Source organism: Boleophthalmus pectinirostris, unplaced genomic scaffold (assembly GCF_026225935.1).
Source record: "Boleophthalmus pectinirostris isolate CB_2022bp ecotype Guang Dong unplaced genomic scaffold, ASM2622593v1 HiC_scaffold_22, whole genome shotgun sequence".
NCBI lineage: Eukaryota > Metazoa > Chordata > Actinopteri > Gobiiformes > Gobiidae > Boleophthalmus > Boleophthalmus pectinirostris.
In genome coordinates, this window is record NW_026571190.1 from 28,542,810 (window position 1) to 28,566,827 (window position 24,018).

At 37.6% G+C, this 24,018-nt stretch overlaps 3 protein-coding genes and 2 long non-coding RNA genes across 5 annotated transcripts; all 5 read left to right on the plus strand.

Annotated features, from left to right (window-relative positions):
* Positions 1-3,550: 3,550 nt before the first annotated feature.
* LOC110165306 (uncharacterized) lies at positions 3,551-4,261 on the plus strand. Its single transcript, XR_008632866.1, has 4 exons — positions 3,551-3,736; positions 3,809-3,891; positions 3,970-4,014; positions 4,082-4,261. It is a non-coding gene; the product is annotated as an uncharacterized LOC110165306 (long non-coding RNA).
* Positions 4,262-7,108: 2,847 nt separating this feature from the next.
* LOC110165313 (uncharacterized) lies at positions 7,109-8,937 on the plus strand. The gene is made up of 3 exons (XR_002318926.2): positions 7,109-7,187; positions 8,245-8,283; positions 8,825-8,937. It is a non-coding gene; the product is annotated as an uncharacterized LOC110165313 (long non-coding RNA).
* Positions 8,938-12,236: 3,299 nt separating this feature from the next.
* On the plus strand, positions 12,237-14,829 carry LOC110165424 (uncharacterized). Its single transcript, XM_020930610.2, has 7 exons — positions 12,237-12,352; positions 12,553-12,828; positions 12,902-12,955; positions 13,262-13,405; positions 13,484-13,519; positions 14,297-14,335; positions 14,459-14,829. Exons 1-7 carry the CDS (start codon positions 12,299-12,301, stop codon positions 14,708-14,710), a joined length of 855 nt encoding a protein of 284 aa, XP_020786269.1. The 5' UTR covers positions 12,237-12,298; the 3' UTR covers positions 14,711-14,829.
* Positions 14,830-16,870: 2,041 nt separating this feature from the next.
* Positions 16,871-18,741, plus strand: scpp7 (secretory calcium-binding phosphoprotein 7). Its single transcript, XM_020930614.2, has 9 exons — positions 16,871-16,915; positions 16,987-17,049; positions 17,175-17,219; positions 17,344-17,391; positions 17,478-17,510; positions 17,814-17,870; positions 17,958-18,137; positions 18,371-18,432; positions 18,515-18,741. Exons 2-8 carry the CDS (start codon positions 16,996-16,998, stop codon positions 18,410-18,412), a joined length of 459 nt encoding a protein of 152 aa, XP_020786273.1. The 5' UTR covers positions 16,871-16,915; positions 16,987-16,995; the 3' UTR covers positions 18,413-18,432; positions 18,515-18,741.
* A 2,201-nt stretch (positions 18,742-20,942) lies between these two features.
* On the plus strand, positions 20,943-23,095 carry scpp5 (secretory calcium-binding phosphoprotein 5). Its single transcript, XM_055158582.1, has 11 exons — positions 20,943-20,975; positions 21,053-21,126; positions 21,426-21,482; positions 21,589-21,660; positions 21,734-21,787; positions 21,987-22,055; positions 22,132-22,161; positions 22,283-22,330; positions 22,588-22,638; positions 22,716-22,799; positions 22,876-23,095. Exons 2-11 carry the CDS (start codon positions 21,073-21,075, stop codon positions 22,891-22,893), a joined length of 537 nt encoding a protein of 178 aa, XP_055014557.1. The 5' UTR covers positions 20,943-20,975; positions 21,053-21,072; the 3' UTR covers positions 22,894-23,095.
* The last annotated feature ends 923 nt before the right edge of the window (positions 23,096-24,018 follow it).

The following is a 24,018-nucleotide window of genomic DNA, read 5'->3' on the forward strand; positions in this document are numbered from 1 at the left end:
TCATTGAAGAGTGCTAAATGCCAAATTATTATAAACAAACAAACAATCAAACAAACAAAAAAACATTGATGGAATTAACCATGTAGATATGATATGATTACATATATTACTCAAGAATAATCCTACTAATAGATGATATGGGTTTTTTCATGGCCGATATGAGAAAGAATCTGAATTTATTTGTCATTTCAATATAAAAAATACACAGAAACGAAATACTGCACTTAAGTCCAGGTCAACAGCAGCACAAATAATAATAAGAATAAACAGTTTAAAGTATTGTATATCAAATACAGTCTTTAAAAACAGCCCCCACCCGCCACCGTTTTCTAAAGTGTGTTCCAAGTCAGTGCTATTTTGTAAGGTGCAGTAGTGTCTGGGCTTTCTGACAGAACTGATCTGTCTCACGGCATCAGGGTAAAAGCTGTTTTCTGTAGTCTGGTGGTCGTGGCCTGTAGATGGTGCAATCTTCTGCCTGATGGAAGAACTGTAAAAAGTCCTATGTGCCAGGCTTTTGTCCTGCACCTGCTGATGTCTTCAATGCAGGGCAGACTACAGCTGCAAATGCGCTCAGCAGCTCCAATTACCCTCTGCAGAGCATTCCTCTCTGCCACGGTGCTGCTGCTGAGCCACACAGTCATGTTGGAGTTGAGGATGCTCTCCATTGCACACCTGTAAAAGGCCTTCAGAGGGGCTGAGAGCTGCTTTTTTGAGGCGCCTAAGAAAGTATAGGCGTTGGTGTCCCTTTTTCACTATGTAACTGGTGTTGTTAGACCAGCTGAGAGTGTTCATGATTTGGACTCCCAGGTATTTAAAACAGGAGACAATCTCCACTGCATCTCCATTGATGTACAGAGGAGAAGCGGCATTAGGGTCCCTGCGGAAATCCATGATCATCTCCTTTGTTTTCTTCACACTGATGCATAGATTGTTAGTTTTGCACCAAGCCTCCAGCTGACAGACCTACCTTCTGCAGTTGGACTCATCATTGTCCATGATGAGCCCCACCACTGCTGATGGTTGATAAGTGATGGCCGATAAGTGCTACCAATATTTTTGGCAAGATGTATGACCGATTTTTATTATTTTCCCCAAATTGTGTAATTTAAATTACTAATTTAATTAAATTACTAAATTGTAGTAATTTAAATGACTACAAACTCACTCATAGCCCTTCTTACATAATGCTTCATATGAAGCATTATGAAACATTATGTGTGCAGATTGACCAAAACTAAATATTGGCCTGTGACGGACATTTAAGGCAGATAGTCAATTCATTAAACAGTGCAAATAACAGCTGATGTACCACCAAAAATAAAATAAGACAAAATTTATGTTTTTTTTCCCCTTCTTTCCAATGGGACAAGGCCCTGGAGAACACCCTGCGACTTCCCGACAGAGCTAGAGAGACAGTGTGTGGGGAAGGAAGTCTGGGAGTCCCTGTGAGTCTTGGCTTAAGTGGATTCACTACATTGACAACAAAATTATATTATGCAAAATTGACTCTGGAGTGCTTTAAGCAGTGTTACAATGCTGTTACCTCATCAAAAACATACCTGGAGTTGTGTTTTGTTTCATTCACACATGTTTGAGCAATCCTTGATTATTAGTCTGTCCACATCTCCAAAGCTCAAAATGCTCTGTTCCACCTTGTGATGTCATGAAACGGTATAGTGCAAATGAAACAAAACACAACTCTTTGTTTGTTTGTGATGAGGAAACAACATCATAACATATATAACATGGAGATTACAACAACTATGGGGTAAATGATCCCATCTGAGAGAGACTGTGATCCAACAATGTAATAATAACTGTAAGATGTCTTACTCCACAAACCACTGATACTAATTCCATTATTTGAAGTGATTGTAAATTATTTAGGTTTACTTTGTTTTCACCAATTATTTAGACATTTGTTATGGACACATTGGATTAATAAAAAGTCTACATTTCAAATCTTGGAGGCATTATTATCAACTTAAGTTATTAAAACATCGGTGAACTATAATAACAGTCAAGTGCCTTCCTAAACATGATTTGTTTAGTGACATCAGTGATTGGGGATTTTAAGATTATCCTCCAATTACAACAGTCCCTCTGTATAGTGCAATGTCCAGTCGCACTCACCTTATTGGCTGATGGGAGCTGGATATTACTTTAAAAAGGGCCTGTGCCTCCATTGACATCAACCACCTATGTCCATCTCTACTCTACTGGAATCCACTGAGAAGACCACTGCTATTTATTTATTTATTTTTGTCATTTTAATGCTTTTATTTATTTATTTAAATATTATTATTAAATATGGACATAGAAATTACATTGGACAAATCAGCTTCGAGTGTTATAAAAAGTTCAATTTTTTTAGTATCTATTTCGTAGGATAAACTTATACAGTTTAAAATGATTAGGTGCATAACATAAATAACCTACATTTCATACAGAATTACATTGTGTACAGCTCTCATGAGTGAGCGAGGCTCTGGTGGTGGGTCTGAGAGCCCTGACACCTGACTAGCTTAACAGCAAACAGTAACTAATACTACGACTATTGCTACTATAACGATATAACCTAACCTGATACATCTGCTTTGAATTTTGCACCCATAAAGAAATTAATGACTTAGATGTTGTTTTGCTTTCCAGATGTGTAACCATGTGTTTTGAGATATCTCCTGTGCCTGACTCTGGCCCCCACTCTAAGGCAAAGACGTTTATTAAAATATATAAAGTCTGTTCTTGTATCACTCAGAATCTCTTACAGGTGAAAACAGAGCACAATCACATCACCCACTCCAGTGACACAAACACAGACACACTGCAGCTCCTGCTGCACAACTACCTCCACCACTGGCACCACCACCACAGTGCCACTGCTGCCTCTGGCTCAACCAGGCTCTGCAGAGACCACGGCTCCAAATCTAGAGTTGTTTCAATGTTAGAAACTCCTGATGGTGTGTTTGTTGCATTATAATCTAGTGTCTGCTCACAAATGTTTCATTTAACTCAGCCATTCAACAAATGTAAATATACCAAAAAATGTTTTGTTAGATTTAGGTAGTTCTTTCTTTTTTAATTTGTTCTGTTAAAAACTGAACATACATACTTTTAAATACTGTTTAATACATAAAACTGTCAAATTTCCTCCTTCAGAGTTGCAACTACAAATCACATGCCTTTAATGATACAAGATTTAGCTGTGGACTTGATTTAAAAAGACCCCAAACTGACAATTAGAAATGACTATATCTCTGTTGTATATTCATCAAAACCTGACATTTACATGTCACATTTGAAAAACAAAAACAAAAAAAACAAACAAAAAAAACAACTCAAAGTTTAAGTGCAACATACACACAAATAATGATCACTGCATGATAAATAGGCCCTCTCCGGTCGTTAAGAAATGTGTAAGAGCTTTTGATTCAACCCAAAATTTCAAAATCCTATGTATTGCCTCAAGTCTGAGTTCCTCATGAAATATGCAGTAACTGACACATAATTTCTTTCTTAACTCCTGAGATTAGTTCAGTGTCTAGCATTGACAGTAGGTTATAGGATTATCCTCCAATTACAACATTTCCTTGTGTTTTTGTACAAGGCCATATGTCCAAACCCACTCACCTGATTGGGTGAAGGGAGCAGGATAATGCTTTAAAAGGTGACCCTTAGTTCTCATTGCAACCACCAATTCTCTACGAAAATCTCCTGTGAAGCTCTCAGTTTAGCGGTATGTACTCCTGGTTTTTCTCTGTCCATTTTTAAACTTTCCTATAGATGATAAAATTGTTTGTTTCCATAGAAATCTGTCGATTCCAGCAACAATGAAACTTTTTTCAAGTGACAGTTGGTCTGGTGCTCATTGGACTAAGTCTTGCTCTTCCAGTAAGTTCAAACTGGAAAGAGATACTTTAACAGTTAGTTTAAAATTTCTGTGTTGAACTCATCTAAATGTTTTTAAAGGTTCAAGAGGAAGACGTCAGGGTCAAACGCTCCAGTAGCAATGAAGTATGTGAGACCACAACAGAAGTATTCAAATGATATCACTTTATTTAATGGTTTCTCTTTTTTCCAGGTAAATCCCAACATGAACAACATGAACAACATGAACAACTTGAACAACATGAACAACAACCAGATTCTCCAGCTCCTGCTGCCCCTGATCCTGACCCAGGCCCAGACTAACCCTACAGCAGTGGCCACACTGTTGACTCTACTGACCACCCAAGGGTGAAGAGACGCCAGTAAGCTGAACACAAGGACAGTTGATTGTTTTTTCATCACTTTGTATGTTAAAAATAAATGTTATTTTCAAATAAAGAACATGACAAGTCAAATGTTCCACATTTTTCAAACACTGACACCAACCATACAGTAGTTGAGAATCTTCATAGAGTCACACTATATTTTGGGGTGGCATGGGTCCTTTCTGTGTGGAGTTTGCATGTTCTTCCTATGCCCAGTTTTCCCTACCACTAAAAACATGTACAACAGAAAGAGATTTTAACTTCTGTTCAGATCATCACAGGAAGAACACACAACAAAGCTACTAAAATTATAATAATATTATACTTCAATACCACCTCGAGTATGGCACTGGGTGCCATAGTGGACATATACTGTCGTTGGGCAAGACACATCAAACAGGTTGCCTCTAGTGTTTAATACTGGTGTGTAAATGAGAGTGCTGAGGTTGCTCTGGTCCAGACCCGTCACATGGCCGGATGTCTGTGCAATCCTTCAGTCATCCAGGTTCAGAGCTGTAGTGAAAGAAAACTTCATTTCTGTCAACTGGACAAATCCTGATTTAGGCACTAATATTTTAAGACTATAAAGAGTTATGAGGATTTAATAGCACAGATTTAATCAAAACAAGTTTTGTATTTTTTTGAACAATATTTACTGAAGATCATCATTGAAAATGTGGGGTCAAATTCTATGTCAAAGACTACACCTGGTGAAGGTTATCAGTGGTCATTTTAAATAACTGTTTGTATTAAGGTCTGATCAGTTATGATCCTCTCTCAGACAAGGTAAAAATGTGCGTTTATGTGAGTTTACACAGTGTTAATGAGGTTGTTCCTCTACAGTGCAACCACAGTGACGTTATCTCTGATTCTGGGATGTCTTCATTTTAAAGACAAGCTTTGAATAAAATTAGAGTTTGACCAATATGGATTTTAAGCTCTGCTGATATTTTTGGGCCAATTTTGATCATTTTCCTCTAAAATATATGATTTGAAATGACAACTAAATGGAGTTAATATGACCACACTACACCTCAAGCTTCTTCTCCTCCTCTAGAACCACAGCTCACCTCAACCACACCTCTAATTACCCACAAGCCTATTTGTACCAGCCTATCCCATCACCACAGTTTGTCTCAGCTACTGTATCTCGACCCCGCCCTCCCACCCCCTCTTCCGTTTGTCTTGTCAGCCATAAGACATCTACAAAGGGGTATCCTGCACTGACTGGGCTGAACAAGTCTGAGTCTCTACTCCGCCACCTCTATCTCATCTCATCATATTATCCATCAATAAATATCTTCATTGCATATTGTTGTGGCGTGGTCATTGCTAGTGAATATAAATATTGCCTACACTTTTTACTGCTACATAATTAAACTATAATAAGAAATTATAATGTCAAAAGAAATTATTTTTAGACACCTACAAACCAGTTTTTACAACTAACCCAGAATGGACCAGTGTAATGTCATTTTGTGAATGCCATCATCACACTAAACTGTGAAAATAAAGCTTTATGCAGCAATTGGTGACAGCAAACTAAATATTGGCCTAGGTAGGAGATATAAGGCTGGGACCCCATTTGTAAAAAAGAGAAAATGTTAGACCGATATATTGGTCTATCTCTAAATAAAATGCACCAAAATATACAAAGAAAAAATGAGTTAAAAGTCTTTGAAAAGCTGAAATATCATCTGTGCTCTGAATTTTAATCAGTAATATCCAGTTTCATGGTAGTTTTCATTTCATTTTTTATTATTATTATTTTTTTCTTTGTTCCTTTCATGAAAATGCAAAGTCGTACAATATATAATGTAAGTGTACTTAACAGAAGGCATTTCCATGATTAGAAATGAGCAGATATGAAGAAAAATCTCACATTAGTCTGATCCTTTTTTAATTTAAAAATGTGCATAAGATTTCACGGATAAGGTGTGTATTATTTAGTTGGTAGTGTGATTTTTTTTTACCCAATCAAAGCACAGAAAATATACTGTGGCTTTTATGAAATCTAATGTCTGAAACTTAAAGCTAAAGACAAATCTCCAGAATCTCCAGAATGATTTGCTCTCTCAATATGGCTTTAGACACTGAACTACTGCCATCTGCTGGCCCTTTTATAACGACATTTAATTATTGACTAATGCTGGGGGGTAATCATATCATTTATTCTAAGCTGTACGGAAGGAAATACCAAGGCCATGGTGTAAGGTAGTATAAAAAGTCTGTCAAACACAAAATACATACTAGAAGCCAGACACCTTTTTTGGGGTTGAAAATGACGAAATATCCTTTATGTAACATCCACACTGACGGAGCTTTAAATGGCCAGACAGACCCCCCTCACTAGACACTAAAATGTTGTGTTACAGATGCCAAATTGATTGACAGTCCCAGTGCATAAAAACACTGAGTAAACAAGATGATTACAGTGTTCGGATGTGGAAAGACATTGAGCAAGTCCTGTTGTTTTTGCATTAATAGCTTTAGGCATAGACCTCACTGAACTCTAACCGCGGAGCTCTAATGTCAAAACCTTTGCAATATCTATGTGACCTACTAATAAGAAAAATAATGTCACTTTACATTCGTCACAGCTTCCACTAATTGATAGGCTATAGTACATCCATTAGTGGAAATAGCGTCACCAGTTAGTTATTAAACCTATTTAGATTTGGTTTCTCTCACTCCCACAGTGTAGACCACATATGAGACATAGCACCACACCTTAGCAGCCAGATGCAATGAGGACATACAAACCCTGCTTAAAAGCTAATAGACTTTGAAACAGTCAGGCAAAAATTACCAAGACTTCCCCTATTCACTTTGCTCACAACGTCTGTAAGAGATATTCTATAATACCACTCGACCACAATGTATCGGATGATTTGTCTACTGACGGTTCTCGCTCTGATCCAGTCTTCAAGTGCTGTAAGTACTGTCAAATTTATAGATTCAGATTTTTTGTATAAACGTCCGTATCAAACTATTTTCTGATCTGTTATAATGTTGTTTCCTCATCACAAACACACATGGTGTTGCGGTTTGTTTCATTCACATGTTTAATGCACAAACCCTGCATATTTAGATTGTGTTCTTCTCTCGAACATAAAACACTCCACGTTCCACCTTGTGACGTCATGTGGTAATACAGGAAGTGCTCCACTGCATTTTTTAAACTCTGTACAGCTTCAGTAGAATCATTTCAGCCCTAGAATTGCCCATCTCTACTGAGCAAAAGGTAAAAGGGAGCTATTAACTTGAAAACTACCACTACATGACATCATAAAGTGGAACAGAGCATTTTGAGCTTTGGTAATGTAGACAGACTAATAATAAAGGGTTACTCAAACCTGTGTGAATGAAACAAACACAACTCCATTTATGTTTCTGATGAGGTAACAGCATTACAACATGGCTTAAAGCTCAGAAGAGATAATTTTGTGTAATGTAGGACCTTTAACTCCAGTCACAAGGATCCACAGGTTATTAAGATGTCTGCAAGAGCCCAATACAAGACTTGATTCCTTATTTTTGTTTTGATGGAGATCTGGAGTAATATATGAAACTTTTGCTAAACTGAAAATAAGTGTGAATGGGGGTGTAACTTTTCAGGTGGATTGTACATTACGTAAATGCTTTTCTCTATGGAGATGTTATTGCTTTGTTTCACAGTATGGTATTAAAGCTTTCTATCTTCATGGAGACCAAACCCAACCAAGTTAGAGGTCAGATCTGTGGAGAGGCAACAGCGTTCACAGTCAGAATGCCTGTTTTTCTAGGTACTTTTGGGATATAAAACCATAAAATGCAATAAATATACGACAGACCTGTTTAATGTCATAATGTGGAACATTCTAAGTAGAGCAATGACATATCCATCCATCCAAAACAAGCAGGTGATGGAGCCTCCACCAGAAAAGCTGCAGAATGCATCTTTAAAAGTAAAAGAGAAAAACATGTTATTGTCATTCTATTGTTTTTACAGAGAAGTTGCCGCCAAGCCCGCAGTGACTCCAGTGAAGAGGTAAGACTGAAAATCCATCTTGCATAGCAGCAGACTAGCACTCGGTCTGACTGTGTGAGGTAAGACAATCATCCTATTGATACTTTGCAGTGACATCGTGCTGGGGGTGTTCTACATGTATGTCTAATGGTGGAATGTTTAGGAGTTACCATGGTAACGTAATGCACACATGAGCAAACACTGTCAAATTAATTTAAACAACGCATTTTCAGGAGCCTGTGATCCTGTGATATCTGTTTAGGTATTTGATTTTCAACAAAAAAGTGAGAGAAACTAACTAAAAAACTGCTAATACTAGATAGCTTCTGATTGTGATTTTGTGTGTGAGACTTGTTTAACAGCATAAATTACCTTACCGGTTCTAACTAAGTCTACTCTGTCTAGTCTGATTAAAGTCTTGCTTGTGTAATAGAGCCTCTAACAGAGTAGTGCTTTCAGTTAGCATCACACCCCCAGAGAATGTTGATAAAATCAGCTGCAAAGTGTCAATATCTACAGTAATGTTAATTCATCCAATTTGGACTTTGGGTTTCTTCTCCAGGGCTTTAAGGGCACTTTGACCTTGTGGCAGATTTGGCCTTTGCTTCAAGGACTGTGGCCACAGCTCACTCCACCTACTACTACTAGGTCTACTACAACAACTACGAGAACTTCAACCACCACAACAACGGATCCCCGTGGAGACAATAAATAGCCTCATAACTATTGTTTCACTTATCTGTTTTCTTGAAAGTTTTGTTCTTTTTTCTTCTACATAAATCACATTCTCTTAAAATCACAATGACTCTCACTTTGAGGTTCCAACATTATCAAATACATAAAAATAATAAAAACAAAGAAATACATGAGTTATACGTACTCTCTAATGTTGGCTACAGAAACATTAAAATATCTCAGATTTTTGAAGACATTTGCTAAATCAACAGGTTTTGTGCCCAGCAGCATGCTACCTAGCTCACTATTTATCACTTTTATTAAAATTATAGTTTGAATTGATTTAATATTAAAGTTAGAATTTATTTAATACAAACAACCCAGTTATTTTTATATGCTGAATACTGTTTGTGGTGTTTTTTTACATCTTGCCTCAAAAGTGAGCATTAGCGTTAGGATTGAAACACAAACGTTTCTCTTTCTAAACAGAAGTGTCCTCCGCTCAAGGATATCCACAGAAAATTCACTGTCCAATGCCTGATCTTTAAACATATATTAATCTTAGGCCGTCTAAGCAAAAACCTCACAGATGCACAATTGGACAGGAAGTAGTGACACTAACAGTGTGGTTGTGCCTGTTCCTGGTTGGTTCATTATTTCAGCTCACATGCATCGTGACTAAGGTTGAAACTATATGATGGGGCAGAAAAACAGACAGGCACTCCTTTGGATAAATCTGACCTAAGACCGGGGTGGAGACAGCAGTGGGAGGAGGCTGACAACACATAGGTGTAATCTCCACTCTGCCTCTCCCCTGGATCAGCGCTGAGCCTCTAATGTCAGGTCTGTGTAACCCTCACTCACTGACCACCACCACATGCCATTAAACACCAAATCACTATATACAGACGAGATAAACCAGCACATCTGATGTTGAATGTAACCATGGAAACCACTTCTGTATCTTCCTCTATTATGCACTGGAAAGAAATGTAGTCTTATGATTTATTAAAGGCCTAGTAATAATAGTAGTTTATAATATTAAGATAATTGGAAAATTTGAAATAAATGTATAAAAATGTTTGTTGTTTGTCTCATTTTAAGGAAAAGACAATAAAAACTGTACTGTTATTACTGAAGTAGAAGTAAAGTAGTAGTCCAAGTAATAACTCAAGAGTAAAAAAGTATCTGGGGAAACTACTCAATTAATTTGTTACTTTGTTAATAGAAGTGGAAAAAGAAAACATTAAATAGTGCAGAAAATTAAAGCAATTTAACACAAATGTTGAAATATTTTAATATTGTCCACCTAAATCCACTCATAGAACGTGCTCACATTGGGAAGAGCAACCAAATCTTTTACACAACAGTGCTGAAACAATACATATTATATATATTACAATACTTAAGTAGGAGTAAATCGTGGTGTCTGAAAATTATTCTGGGAAGTACACAATTGTTAGGGATGTAACGATCTCCAGATCTCACGGTACGATATTTATTGCGATATTTTGTGGAAGCTAACAAAATTGTGAATATGCTAGTTTTTCCCTCTTAAAATTTATTTATTTATTTATTTATTGGATCCCTATTAATCTTTAATGGGGTAAAGACTATTCTTCCTCGGGTCCAAGTTGGCATAAATGCCCTGACAAAACTTAATTCAAAGAACTAAGATTTAAATGTGCTTAGAACTGTCATTTCTTCATGTAGTTTGCACCAAAATGGAGCAAAGGATTATGGTCGATGTAGTTCCCTCTGTCTTTTTAGCTATTGCTGCATCATAACAATGAATTTAAGCAAAGAAACTTATGATTGTGAGTGATTCGATCTATTGTAATGGCCCACGATATTATTGAGCAACTTTTGATGATACAATATCACGATATTTTGGTTATTGTTAAATCCCTAACAATTATATAAAGTTACTTTAAGTTACTCAAATAAATGTACAAGACATAAATGTCACTATCCATCTACTATCCACCTCTAGGCCTGTCATTATAATTTGTATATCGACTTATCGTTCAATATACGAAAGCTGGAACATATATATATATATATATATATATTTTTTTTTATGCCAGTCTTTATTCAGTTTACATTTCCTTTGCACTATTGGGACTTTTTTACCTATATGATATATACAGCTAAAAGAAGAACTGTAGAGCTGTAGAAGGTTAAAAAAACAACTTCTATGACCCATTACAGATACAAACTAAGTACTGTAGTGTTTCATTTTACTATTTATTTATTGCAGCTCATGATTTTTTTATAATATTGTACATTAAGAATCTGATCTTGGGTTATTGTGTATAGATCTTGGGCATAGATTGGTTTCAATATTATCATCATCATGTGTATTTTTACTTCAGCAATATTGTATTAACCCAGCTCCAAACAATAGAAGAGCTTTTTACCGCACATCTCTGACTCTAACCAACGCTCTCTATCACACTCTCTAAAATATTATCACTATATTTTTAAGTATTATATTATCCATGATAGAATATTCATTACTTAACATCATTACTTAACCTGTTTTGTACCATAGTGAAGAAAAGGTTAAATAAAGTCTACCAATTCCAGCCACAAGAGGTCAGATTTTTTTCAAATATTAAGCACTTAAAATAAACAGAATAAAGAAACCTGCGCCCACTTTGGCCTACAATTTAATCTTCACCTTGCACTCTATTTTGTCATGTAAGAAGATCTGCATTATTTTGCAAACTAGTTCAGAGTTTCTCAAGAGTTAAATTGCAGAGAAACATATTGTGGAGCATGTTTTGTCTGACCCAGTTGCATTGCAACAACAAAATGTGAATGTGAGGCTCCGTTTATAGCACAAGATTGTGAAATTCATGTCCTCAGTCTGCCCCTGGGTAAATTTCCTGAAGTGAAAAAACACGTGTAAGCACTGGAGGCACTATAATACTACTGCACCAGCTTGACATCACCCTAAATTGCAAAATGATCAGACAACCATACTTTTTTGTTAAAACCTGCTGGATGTTGCATAAAACAAGTGTACCCATAATTATAACATGAATTAGCTGACAGAGGCGCAGTGAGTAACAGGAAAGCTGGGTGCTAGTTGGGTCAGTATTCTCAGACATGACACCATCATAATGGGCCAAAACAGGCATTTTAGACAACATGCTGGTTCTTAATATTCTCTTGCTTAATTTGCACTAAAAATGAGATTGCCTTTTCTGTCCGTTGATTGGTTGTTTCAAGTTGTGCACGGAGCATAAGTCAGTGTCTCTCACAAAGTAGTTCAGTAGACTTAGAAACGCTTATATATAAATATCCACCACAAGACTTCATAATAATATTTTATTAGTATAGATATTTAGTCAAAATGATCGTATTAATTGTTTTATCGTGCCTCTGCTACGTGGGATCTGCCATACCTGTAAGTATTCGAGGATTCGTTTTTTTTATAAAATTTTTGTATTTATTCTGCACTGTTGGAATTTTTTAAGGGGCCTCATTTTTATTTTTATTTTATGCACATATTTTCTAGTTTTTTTTTTTATTTTTTATTATTTTTTCATTTTTTTATTGTAAATATTTTTTCTTTATTGGACATTTTTATTTTATTTTTTATTTTAGCTAAGCGCCAAGCCAGCTCCTCCTCTGGAATCTCACCTATCCCCAAGGGTCCATGGTGCAGCGGAGGCCACAGAGGCTCAGACACCGGCCCCTCTGGCTCCTATTGAACAGCCCCAGCCTTCCTCACAGCCTCTGCCCAGTCCCCAGCTCCTGCCTCCTCTGCAGCAATACCCCTGGTCTCCACTGGGGGGCGCTCCAATGATTTTCCCGTACCAGCCAGGAGTAGTTGGATCCCAGCCAGCTGCAAATCAACCTGGAATGCCTATCCAGCCTTTGGTATGACGCAAAGACGCTTAATGGATTAACTAGATGTGGGGTTTAATGTGCGTAATTTGTTGCTTCATTCCAGGTCTTTCCACCTTTTGGGTATATGCCATTGTTTCCTCCATATACCAACCAGATGGTGAGATCATAATTATCTTACACGCACATTACAAACGGCACTGTGTATTCTATAGGCTCTATTAAAAAAATTCCACTGAGTTTTGACCTGGGGGTGCTCTTAAATGTGGTGTCAGCATGTGTGGTAGGGATACTACGTTGGGGAAATACAGCGCCGACTTAAGTACATGTGATTTATGGCTCTGTGGTTGAGACTTTTTTGGCAAGGAAACAACTGACACTGTACTGCAATATATGTATACATCTGGAAGTAAACAAGGATTGAAATTGTACTTACACCGTATGAAGGCCAGATGTGTGTTGCCAGCTCTCTCCATATAGGCTCCCAGAAGCCCCTCTCCCACAAGCCCCAGCCAATCCGGCGCCAAACGTATTACCGGCCGAAACATCTCTCACAGCGGCCCCCGGAGGAGAAGTGCTGCAGACGCAACAACAACAACAACAGCAGCAGGTGCTTCTGCGGTTCACTGTCTGTGGCATTGCAATCTAGAAATACCTGCGTTATTACCACGTATTTTTTCTTCCACAGACTCCACAAGTCATCTACATGATGCAGCAGCCAATGGTAACTACACAGAAATCATTCAAAGTCAAAGTTTATCCATGGGTTTCAGAATTATTAAAAGGCCGTTGCCATAGCAGTTAATAATTCAAAACAAATTGTCGTATTTTTAAGAATGGTCACCGGTCCTCGAAATGGCATCATAAAACAGGAAACTGAATAGTGTTTGTATTCTATGTGCAAAAGCCAGTCAGAGGAAGCTGTAAAATTTCACTGCTTGGTTTTACATCAAAATCGTAATTCCTATAATTCCAGTAGGCCATTATGAAGATGAACTGCTATTTACCAACCACTGAATGCCTGCAGTAGTTATGTATGATCATCTAATTTCCTAACAATGATCACCAAAACAATCAGTATTTCTCACTGATTATATTTTTATCATTAATGTTCATGATCATTTTATCATTATCGTTTTTATCCTGCAAAAGGGCCACTGTATGTTTATGATGAATGGCCTTCTCGATGTCCTTTAATGAGCAAATAGCTGAAACATAGGAGCTCAGTCGCACACTATACTAATGACAACTGGTGAAAGGAAAAAGATTCATGAGCCGAGTTGAAATGTGAGGGAAAACATACTTCACTGATCTGTGACTGAGTGTTTAAATATAACCATAACCACCATTCTGCTGCTGTGGAAGCTGATCATTGTGTTCTATATATACCAACTGTGGTATATGAGCTTTGGCTTGAGAACAAATTGACACAACATTGTATAATCTACGAAACCTTTAATTTATGAACTGTTATCTGACGTGTACACTGTTTCTTATACAGAACCCACAACTTGGCGGCCTCAGCTCGGAGGAGCTCCAGGTAAAACCACTGCCAACTTTTTATTGTGCTTCAGTATGAGCTTGTTCTAACCAAAGAGCTCACGAACTCAGTGATCCCAAAGAAGACTCAATGGCTTCTAATCTCCCTCTGTGTGCATTGCAGATTGCTGCTAAACTGAGTCAGATGGGCATGTTCACTGTTATGAATAATGCTGCTGGAGGGCCACTGCAGCAAGTGATTCCAGCTGCAGGGATCCCCAACCAGGTGAATGCAGAGGTGGGGGTCCTTCCTGCAGGTGTCCAGAAGATCCAAGGACCCAACAGACGCACCGGAGGATCGCCCTGCTCCAAAAAGCAACAGACCACAGGCCCACAGAAAGCTGCAGCAGAGCCCGCTGCTGCTGACATAGACTGAAGAACAATGAGAAGTCCCCCTAAATGAGCAGAGTACTGTCACTTTTACACTTAGATCTGTAGTCAGAACATAATGGGTCAATAGTTATACAAATGGGACATGTAGTGTGTGTATATTGTTTTCCACATAACCTTTACAATTAAAACATGTAAATACAAGAAAGTCTAGTGTCTTCATATTTATGTCCCTTCAATCATCTGTTCATCTGTTCTCACACTTGATGATGAATTATGAGAAAGTCTGAGTGCTTGTAAGTGAAGCAACACTTCAGTTAGCCCTGAAGTCATTTTGCAAGTATTGAATACTTGTAAAAAAATTACTGCACCAGTGGGTTCAGAACCAGGAAAGCTTGAATTTATCCATAATGACAACGTAGATGTACATAAACGCAGTATGACACTAAACTAAAATAGTATGGTATAGAATATGCTTAATTATAAGTTCAAAAATACCAAAATTGCACCATATAGCTTAAAAGTGAAGTCAAGAGGAGGTCACTGTGAAATGTGCAGACGGGCATGTATGTGCGGAAATCTTAAAATATCAGATTCCTGTAGTTTTAAATGTTTTCTTATAAATACCTCCTTGCTTAATTCATAGCATGAGTAGAACCACATACAGTATTCATTGTTTGTTGTTATTGGTGTGTGAGTGCAGCTGCAGCACATTATCTGACCATTAAATGTGCTGAGTGCTACGTTCTCAACTTGTTGCCAATCCATGTTTGAACAAAGACTGTGCTTGTAATTCAAAATACAGGCTGTGAAAAACATACTTAACAAGCTGTTTAATACATATGTCACCCCGATTTACCCAACATACATCGCCCATAAACGTGAAATGTGCAGCTTTGTGGACTCATTAATCACTGCAAACGTTTTATACAATTGAGGAAATCAACTTGGACAAATGAGAATATATTACACAGTTCCTTAAAAAAAAAAAGAAAAAAAAAAGAAAAAAAGAAAAAGGTTTATTTTTTATTTTTACAGGTGAATTTAAATAGAAACCTATTTTTTAAAGAGCTATTTTCTGATCTATGTTATAATGTTGTTTCCTCATTGCAAACAAACCTGGAGTTGTGTTTTTCGTTTCGTCTCATTCATTCAGGTTTAACACACAAACCCTGCATATTTAGCATGAGTTCTTCTCTGAAACTGAAACACTCTGTTCCACCTTGTGATGTCATGTGGTAATACAAGACGTGCTCCACTCTGTTTTTAAACTCCATACACTTTCACTAGAGTCATGTGGATAATTTCAGTCCTGGAATTGCACATTTCTACTGAACAAAAGGTAAACGGTAGCTGAACTTTGGAGATGTAGACAGCCTAATAATGCAGGGTTACTCAAATATGTATGAATGAAACAAAACACAACTCCAGGTATGTTTTTGAGAAGGTAACAGTATTATATAGGACCTTTAAGATTAAATGCAGTTTGCAGGAATATTTTTGGAAGATGATTCTTACACTATATTTATATTCAAGAATTCAAGTATTATATGAAGAGTTCAATAGCAAAAACAGATATGTCCATTTTGCAAAACTGGCAAAGTCTTTCTTTTTGTTACCATCTTCTAAAAAATATTAATAATGATAGTAATAGATTTTATTTAGATTCAGATCTGAAAAACACATTACAAAGTGCTACAGTCAGTTTCACATAAAATTATAATAACAACAATAAAACCCAGATCAGCAGTTATAGGCCCATTTGCCTTTTCAAATAAAGACATTTTTAGCTGCCTCCTAAAAATATTTTGATAGCAGTAAAATAGATTGGTAAACTGCAAAACTTCAGTGACTTTTTAAAATGGTACGTATGTGTTTCTGCAAATGGACTCTTCAGTGTATTTCTTCAGACAAAACAGAGCAGAGAATCACGTGCAGACTACAGTGGATGCATTTATAGAACCCGACATGTAGCACGGGGCCTCCTCGTAAAAACACAACCTTATACAGAGATCAAATGTGATGAATGCAGGGTTGAGGCCAGTTTTTTTTTAGACCTCGACTTCTCCCTGAGCCGCCGCTGCCAATGTGCAAAGCATAAAACAAATATGCTTGGCTTGAAACCAAAGCCTGTCAAAATTCACCCCAGATCCGTTTTTGGGAGCAAATAAATAGGAGTAGAGCTCTCCCTCCACTTCTCACACCTCTCCTCTGCAACCCATCTGTACATCAGTGCTCGCTACAAGGAACGGTCAGACTACTGTATACACATTTTTTCTCTTTCCAGTCATTAAGAATAACTTTGCAATGTTTTGTTTTCAGATCATCAAAATGAAGTCCATCCTTGTGGTTGTTTTATTTCTTGGGACAGTCCTTTGTTTCCCGGTAAGATTTTCAGTTTATTTTTGGTTAATTGATGATACAGTTTCAATTAAGTGCCTGCTGTTTCTATAATCACTTTAAGCATCCATGTGTCTGCGGGATAATTTGCTTTTTCTTTCCATTTTCAGCTTGATATGTATGTGGAATATGACATCCACTTTGCTCCTGCTGAGGTATAATATTTAATTCATTGTAACATCTTTAAGTGACCTGTAGTCTTTTTCTTCATTCATGCATTTTAGCGTTATTTTAACTTCAAAGTTTACAGTGGATAATTTGGTCCATAAATCATTGTAGGCAGCAGCGGCCATCCCTGCGGGGGTTCCTGCTGGCAGCCTGGAAGTGGTAAGAGCTGAGTTTTTCTTCATTTGACACATTCATCATCATCTTCATCATCCTAATGTCAATCTTTTGTGTGTTTGTGTTTCCAGCTCCTGCCTTTGAATGCTCCGGCTGGTGCTCCTGTAAGTGGAACATCATCACACAGTTAGACTTTAAACTTTATTGATCCACAAAGGAAATTATTTGGGCACAATATATTATAATAACAAAGAGCAAAGATATAAATGGTAATAATAAATTCAAAATAAGTGTAATTAAAGTGTAATTATATGTAAAGTAATGTAAGTAAAAATTAAATACAGAAATCTCAGCTATATAGAAGAGCAAGAATAAACAGTGGCAAAGATGAAATAATCCGGACAACACATAATTGTTTTATATGAGCCAAAATGTATCAGAATGTGTAACTCTGTGTGTTTTGACAGGTGCGTGGATTCATCAAACAGGACATCCCACAGCCCAATGGCAAAGATAAAGAGGTGGTAAGTGGTATTTCCCGCACGACTGGCACTGCCACCACAGTTTGGGCGGACTCCCCTATAGAACTAATGATCCGTTCTCTGCTTCAGTTCTACCCATTTGGATTTGATGCTCCAGCCGCGCCCGCAGCAGCCGCACCAGCTCCCGTTGCCCCTGTCGCTCCTGTGGCCCCCGTCGCCCCCGCTGCTCCTGTTGTCGCAGTTGTCGCCCCTGTTGCCCCGGTCGCCCCTGCTGCCCCAGCCGCTCCAGTGGTTGCAGCCGCTCCCGCTGTAAGAATCAATTGTGCATTTGAACCTAGAAAAAGTGGATGAAACTGAAGCAAAAACAGTGGAGTGGTTTGGCAGGTGTCAGGGAGTTCAGGGCTAAAACTATAGACTTAGATCAGATTTAAAATAGTGCTGCTGTTTGTGCAGAAGTGTAAATTCACATGTGTAAACCAGACACATGTTTATAACGGACCTTTCCTGTTTGTATAATCTATGACTCATCTTTGTGGTTTCAGGCAAAGAGAAGTGACGAAGACGAGGAGGAAGAAGAAGATTAAACCTCAAGCGTCAGAGGCAGGTGACCATTACCACTATAAACATATCATACTCATGCACATTATCTGCTCCCTATTATTGACAATTATTTCTTTTGAGTGTAGCTCTACAAAGGGCAACTACCTACCACAAAAAAGCTGACAGAATTCTTGGACTATTCCCGCGTTTGGTGTTGAAATATGGTGCTATATTTTTATGTGAAATGAATTTGTGCTTTGCATCTAAATTTGGGTGTATTTGATGTGTTTGTGTGTGGTTTTCTACTATTTTTCTACAAATTTTCTATTCTTACTGTGTTGCTGCTGCTTCAAAATAAAGGCAAAGGCTTCCATCTAGTGTGTGTGTGTGTTTTATAACTATGACAGTTATGCCTGGATCATACAGCTAAAGGTGCACCATGTAACTTTAAGGTTGAGGATCTGCTACTTGCTTGTCTCCATGGAGTAATATTTCTTTGCATCGATTATTCCACAGTAGGGCATTAAGCATACTGTATCTGCCTTGCGTTTGTTCAGTTGCAGGTATTTTATAGCTCAAATGCACCTTGACAAACATGAATTCTTACTATGTGCAGGCTTGCTTCTCCATAGATCTTACCATTAACTTGTCTCCATTGTGATTACCAAGTCAAAGGCAAATCAATCAATCAAGGCAGAAAAGTAATATCTCCATGGAAACAAGAAGGCAGCGGAGCCTCCATTGAAAAAGTTACACTGTGCACCTTTAAATAACATGCTCTTCTATTTTACGCATTTAGCGAAAACAGATGCCAGGTTAAATCACTCAATAACAGTTAACTGTGGAGACGTATGGGGACATGTTTGGGGGCTATAGGGGATGGGCTCTGGGGCTTTCCAAGTGTTTCTGAATGTGTGTGCAAAGAGAACGTCATCTGTGCTGGATTAAAGGTTTATCTTTAACAGTCACCACAGAGCAGGATTGGTCTCATGTGGTGTTCATGTAAGTGTCATGTGAGTGCTTCACACATTATGATTTCTCTGGAAAAGAGCCAGCTTTGCCTCATCGACAGGTTTGCACATGCAGATAGATTTATAAAGTGGGAATGTAGGGGAGTGAGGGGGAAAAACAATTCTATTCTTGTATTATATGTGAAAAACGAGTATGAGATGCTCTGACAGTTAGGAGAGGCCCATCACATGCAGGCGTATTTGAGTTAGCTTTCAATTGCAGGACTTCACATAGAGTAAATTGTGAAAGAGCAAATTGCAAACTGTAACTGGTTATTACAAAAGCTCTGCAAACTCAAAAACACCTTTCATTAAGTTCTTTGTTTCTTCTGTTTGTCCTTGTCAGAGTCTGATCTCCTCAGAGCTCAGAGGCTAAGCAGCTTCAGGCCTGGTTAGTACTTGGATGGGAGACCAACACCAGGTGACACAGTGGGGCGCCAGTGGCAAAAACTGTCCTTGTGTCCTTAAGCAAGACCCTCCACCCATATTGCCTAGTAAGAATGTGTTGTGTGTGTGTGTGTGAGTGGTGGTCGTCGGAGCAGCTGATGGCACACATTGGCAGCCTCCCTTCTTTCAGCCTGCCCCAGGGCAGCTGCGGCTACAGTGGTATCTTACCACCACCGGGTATGGAGTGAATGAATAATGACTTTGAGCATCTGGAAAAGCACTACATAAGACTAATACACTATTATTATTACTGATGTAAAATATCTTGAAAAGTACTACATGAGTGTTATGTATTATTATTATTAACTGAGTAACAATATTCAAAACAATGTACAAGGGCAATCTAGTATATTGCAGTAAATGTCTTAAATTCTTAAATCATTGTTTTGCACCGAATCACAGTAGACACACAAGAGGAATTTGCCATTCTATTTACCAGTATGGTACTTATATTATGTGTACATTTAATTCTCTCATCAGTGGGGCTGTTCACAGTCTACTATTCGCAATGGAAGATGACTAAAGATAGTTTTAGATCTAATGTGATGATTCAGAGCTCTGCCTGTGCATTGTAACCTAACCTTGCATCCTGCAATGCAAGCCCTATGCATTCATACTATACATTATGAAGAGTAAAATTAACATAATAAACCTAATAATGTCCAGTTGCAAAATCATTATTTCAGGTACTGTAAACTGTTAAATGTTAAACTGTTACAGACATTAAGACATTGTCACTCACCACAGTCCATTGCGTGTCTGTGTAGCCAAATATCGGACAGTACTTACCTTATAACATAATATTATAACTTATAAATAGAACAATTGATGCAGGATTTATGTTTCCACAGACACACATCCTATGTTGTTGCTGAAGTAGCACAGGATCAGCCTGGCATAAGCAGTGGGCAGAGTGCCACTGCTCTAGACTCTGTAATCAACAATAGTCTGCTATTACACAGAAAGTGGATATGACCACAGGTAGTTTACTAAAGCTGAAGACTAGACACCTCAACCTACTCATCTGATAACATCATCACAGGGCTCTGATTGGCTGAAGGGTCTTCTTGAACCCTACAAAAGCCATCACTAGGTCTGTAATATTTTACCACTGGACCTTACCACAGAGACTTTGACAGGGGAGCATCAGGTAAGCACTGGGACATTCACTTAGCATTGTCTTTGGTATATTGTAATTGACCACACAGTCTTTTACATTTATTTCAGGGCAAGCACACAGAGAAAAAATGAAAGTGGCCTTGCTGTGTCTGTGCTTGGCGAGCACAGCCTTCGCTGCACCGGTAAGGACTGAAGGTCTTATATATATATAGAAACAGAATGGACGAATGGACAGAAGGACTAATTTTTATTCATGAAAAATTATATTTATAACAAGGATCTGTGTGTGTTTTAGACTATATACATAATCTTGATGCAGTCTGTGGCTGAAATAGATTATGATCCTGATACAGAGTACTGTATATCCATATATCATCAGCCTTTAAAGTGCTATGATTAAGGGGCCCGGAGTTATTGCCCACACAGCCCTTTTCTGTGAAATACACAGTTTCCATGTACCAAAATACTTGTTTATTTGCAGTCATTCTTTCATTACCTGCCTCATTATACGGGCTCCAGGCAAGTGCCGCCCTCTCAGGTAATGATGCATCCTGTTTCTCAGGACAAATTATTCTAAAGTGCAGGAACTGCTTTTCCAATTACAAAAAACACTCTCTTTAATGGAAGCTGTTTATATGTTTAAGGTGAAAAATCTCTTTCCTGGTGCTCCAGCTATACCACAGACTGGAGTCCCTGGTGCTTATAGCGTGGAGCTGGTGAGTAAACACTCCACATCTCAATGACAGACACGGCATGTTTCATTTATTTTAATGCTGATGATTTTTATAGATTTATCCTCACACATTTGGTGGAGCTGCAGTGGGAGGACCAACTGCTGGACAGGTAAATCACACGAGACACAAGTACTGAAGTATTTTCTGTGGAGATGTTGCAGCAATAGTAACAGGAATACTACTGAGTAAAATGAGTGGTAGCATTGCTACTACTCGATTTGAATACTTCTTTCACCTGTTTGTATTTGTTCGGTCCCCTCTGTTGTGGAGTGCTTTTGTTCATGCTCGTCCTTTGTGTTTCTGTGCAGACATTCCCCACCCAGGGTTTCATCAAATATTCAATCCCTCAGCCCCCAGGCAGACAGAGCGTTGAAGTCGTAAGTGTTACCTTGTTTTCCACATTTTCTATTCTGTTTTATATCAATTTATGTTTATGTTCATGTCTCTTTTCAGTACTACCCATATGATTTTGCACAGCAGAGGGTAAGAATCTTAAAAAAAATAAAAAAAATAAAATAAAAAAAATAAAAAAATCATTAAAAAGTTAAACTTTTGATAATAATAATTAAAAAAATGTTGAATTGCTTTTTAATTTTGATTTCAGATAATTACAAACATACCCCCGATGTCAAATATTCCTCACACCCCCAATGTAAGACACATTTTCATGATATCAATATTTCAATTTTTTATTTATTTTTTTGTCCTAAGTCTAAGGATTTTACAAATCTGGTATTCACTGTGTTTCCATTTTCTATCTACACTGTGGTGTCCCACAAGCATCTGTCTTTGACCCATTTGATTTCAACATGTTTTCATTTCTAATATTAATCCTGTGATTAGCAGTATCCAATAATATCCAGTGGTTTTGGCACTTTTAAAGTAACTTTGTGACCATGAATTTTTCAGGTATTGCCATTTGACTTTCCACCTCCAAGTATCCCTCAGCTGCCTCAAAATGTGAGAGGAGTTCATCCTTCACGTCTCATCAGAATCACTGAGGTGTTTGAGATTTATAGTGTTGTGTCTGTTTCTAGATTCCTGCGTTTGATGTAAAGCCACTTCCATCCCAGCTCCCTCTGAACCAGGCCCAGCAGGACCAACCTGTCCAGACCAGCCAGGTAGATTCAAATGCACACACAACATATGGGCATAGGGAGTATGTTTTTTGTAAACATTTACATTTGTTCTCTTTAGGCGCCGGCCAAGGTTTAAAGTGAATGGAACAACAAAGTCACACTTCTTTTGGACAATAGCCATGATGAAGACTCACAGAACTGCAAAAAAATATACAAAATGTATGTTTCAAAGTAGCAGTCTTTCCTTATCCCTTTTTATTTTAACTTTAACACTTTGTAGTATGTTTCTTATCTTGGATTAATTTAAATAACTCTCACATCGCTTAAATGGATTGTTTTAAGTAAATAAAGTTTTCAAGCAAGCCTTTGTTTACTGTCATTTTATGGCTGTTACAACAAGCCTGGAAAAAGTCAGACCTTCTTAAAGGATTCATACAATGTTGTTTTCTCATCACAAACATACCTGGAGTTGTGTTTTGTTTCACAGATATTTAACACATAAACCATGAATATGGTTTATTCTCTCAAACAGAAAACAATCAAACTCTACTCCACTTCCACCTTGTGATGTCATGTGGTAATACAGAAAGTGCTCCACTCCACTCTATACACCTTCACTAGAATAATTTGGACAATTTCAGCCCTGGAATTGCTAATCTAAGGGTAAAAAGTAAAGTAGCTGATAATTTGGCATCACAAGGTGTAAGAGAACATTTTGTGCTTTGGAGATGAAAACAGCTAATAACAAACTCAAACCTGTGTGAATGAAACAAAACACAACCCATGTTTTTGAAGATCTAACAACATTATAACATGACATAAAGCTCACAAGAATCCATTTTGTGTAATATAAGACCTTTAAGAGTAATTGCAGTGCTGTCTTGAGCTGTATACAAATTCATTCATTCAACTTATAACACAGTCTATGATTCTGCAAACTTAAGAATAATTGTAACATGGTATGTGCATGCATTTTACATGGAGAGAACATCATAATTACAACACACTATAAAAATAAAAGCCTGCAGTGATTTTGTACATTCCTCCACAAAATAAACAACACACACAAAAAAGAAAAAGAAAGAAAAAAATGGAAAGAAAAGAAAAAAATCCACAGTTCCTCGAGGGCATGAGCCTGTCACAGCACTGCTTAACACTTATCTTTTCAAAAGTACCTAAAACAGAGGCGCCGAGCTCTCACGCTACACTGTCTCATCCTCTCTCCTGGAACATCAATATGTATAAATACACACAGCCACAT

Coding starts and splice junctions, on each gene's coding strand:
- LOC110165424 (XM_020930610.2), top strand. CDS start 12,299: ATGATCGTATTAATTGTTTTATCGTGCCTCTGCTACGTGGGATCTGCC. Junction 13,520..14,296: donor ACATGATGCAGCAGCCAATG/GTAACTACACAG, acceptor TTTCTTATACAG/AACCCACAACTTGGCGGCCT. Junction 14,336..14,458: donor TCAGCTCGGAGGAGCTCCAG/GTAAAACCACTG, acceptor TGTGCATTGCAG/ATTGCTGCTAAACTGAGTCA.
- scpp7 (XM_020930614.2), top strand. CDS start 16,996: ATGAAGTCCATCCTTGTGGTTGTTTTATTTCTTGGGACAGTCCTTTGT. Junction 17,220..17,343: donor TCCACTTTGCTCCTGCTGAG/GTATAATATTTA, acceptor AAATCATTGTAG/GCAGCAGCGGCCATCCCTGC. Junction 17,871..17,957: donor ATGGCAAAGATAAAGAGGTG/GTAAGTGGTATT, acceptor TCTCTGCTTCAG/TTCTACCCATTTGGATTTGA.
- scpp5 (XM_055158582.1), top strand. CDS start 21,073: ATGAAAGTGGCCTTGCTGTGTCTGTGCTTGGCGAGCACAGCCTTCGCT. Junction 22,056..22,131: donor GCAGACAGAGCGTTGAAGTC/GTAAGTGTTACC, acceptor GTCTCTTTTCAG/TACTACCCATATGATTTTGC. Junction 22,639..22,715: donor TCCCTCAGCTGCCTCAAAAT/GTGAGAGGAGTT, acceptor GTCTGTTTCTAG/ATTCCTGCGTTTGATGTAAA.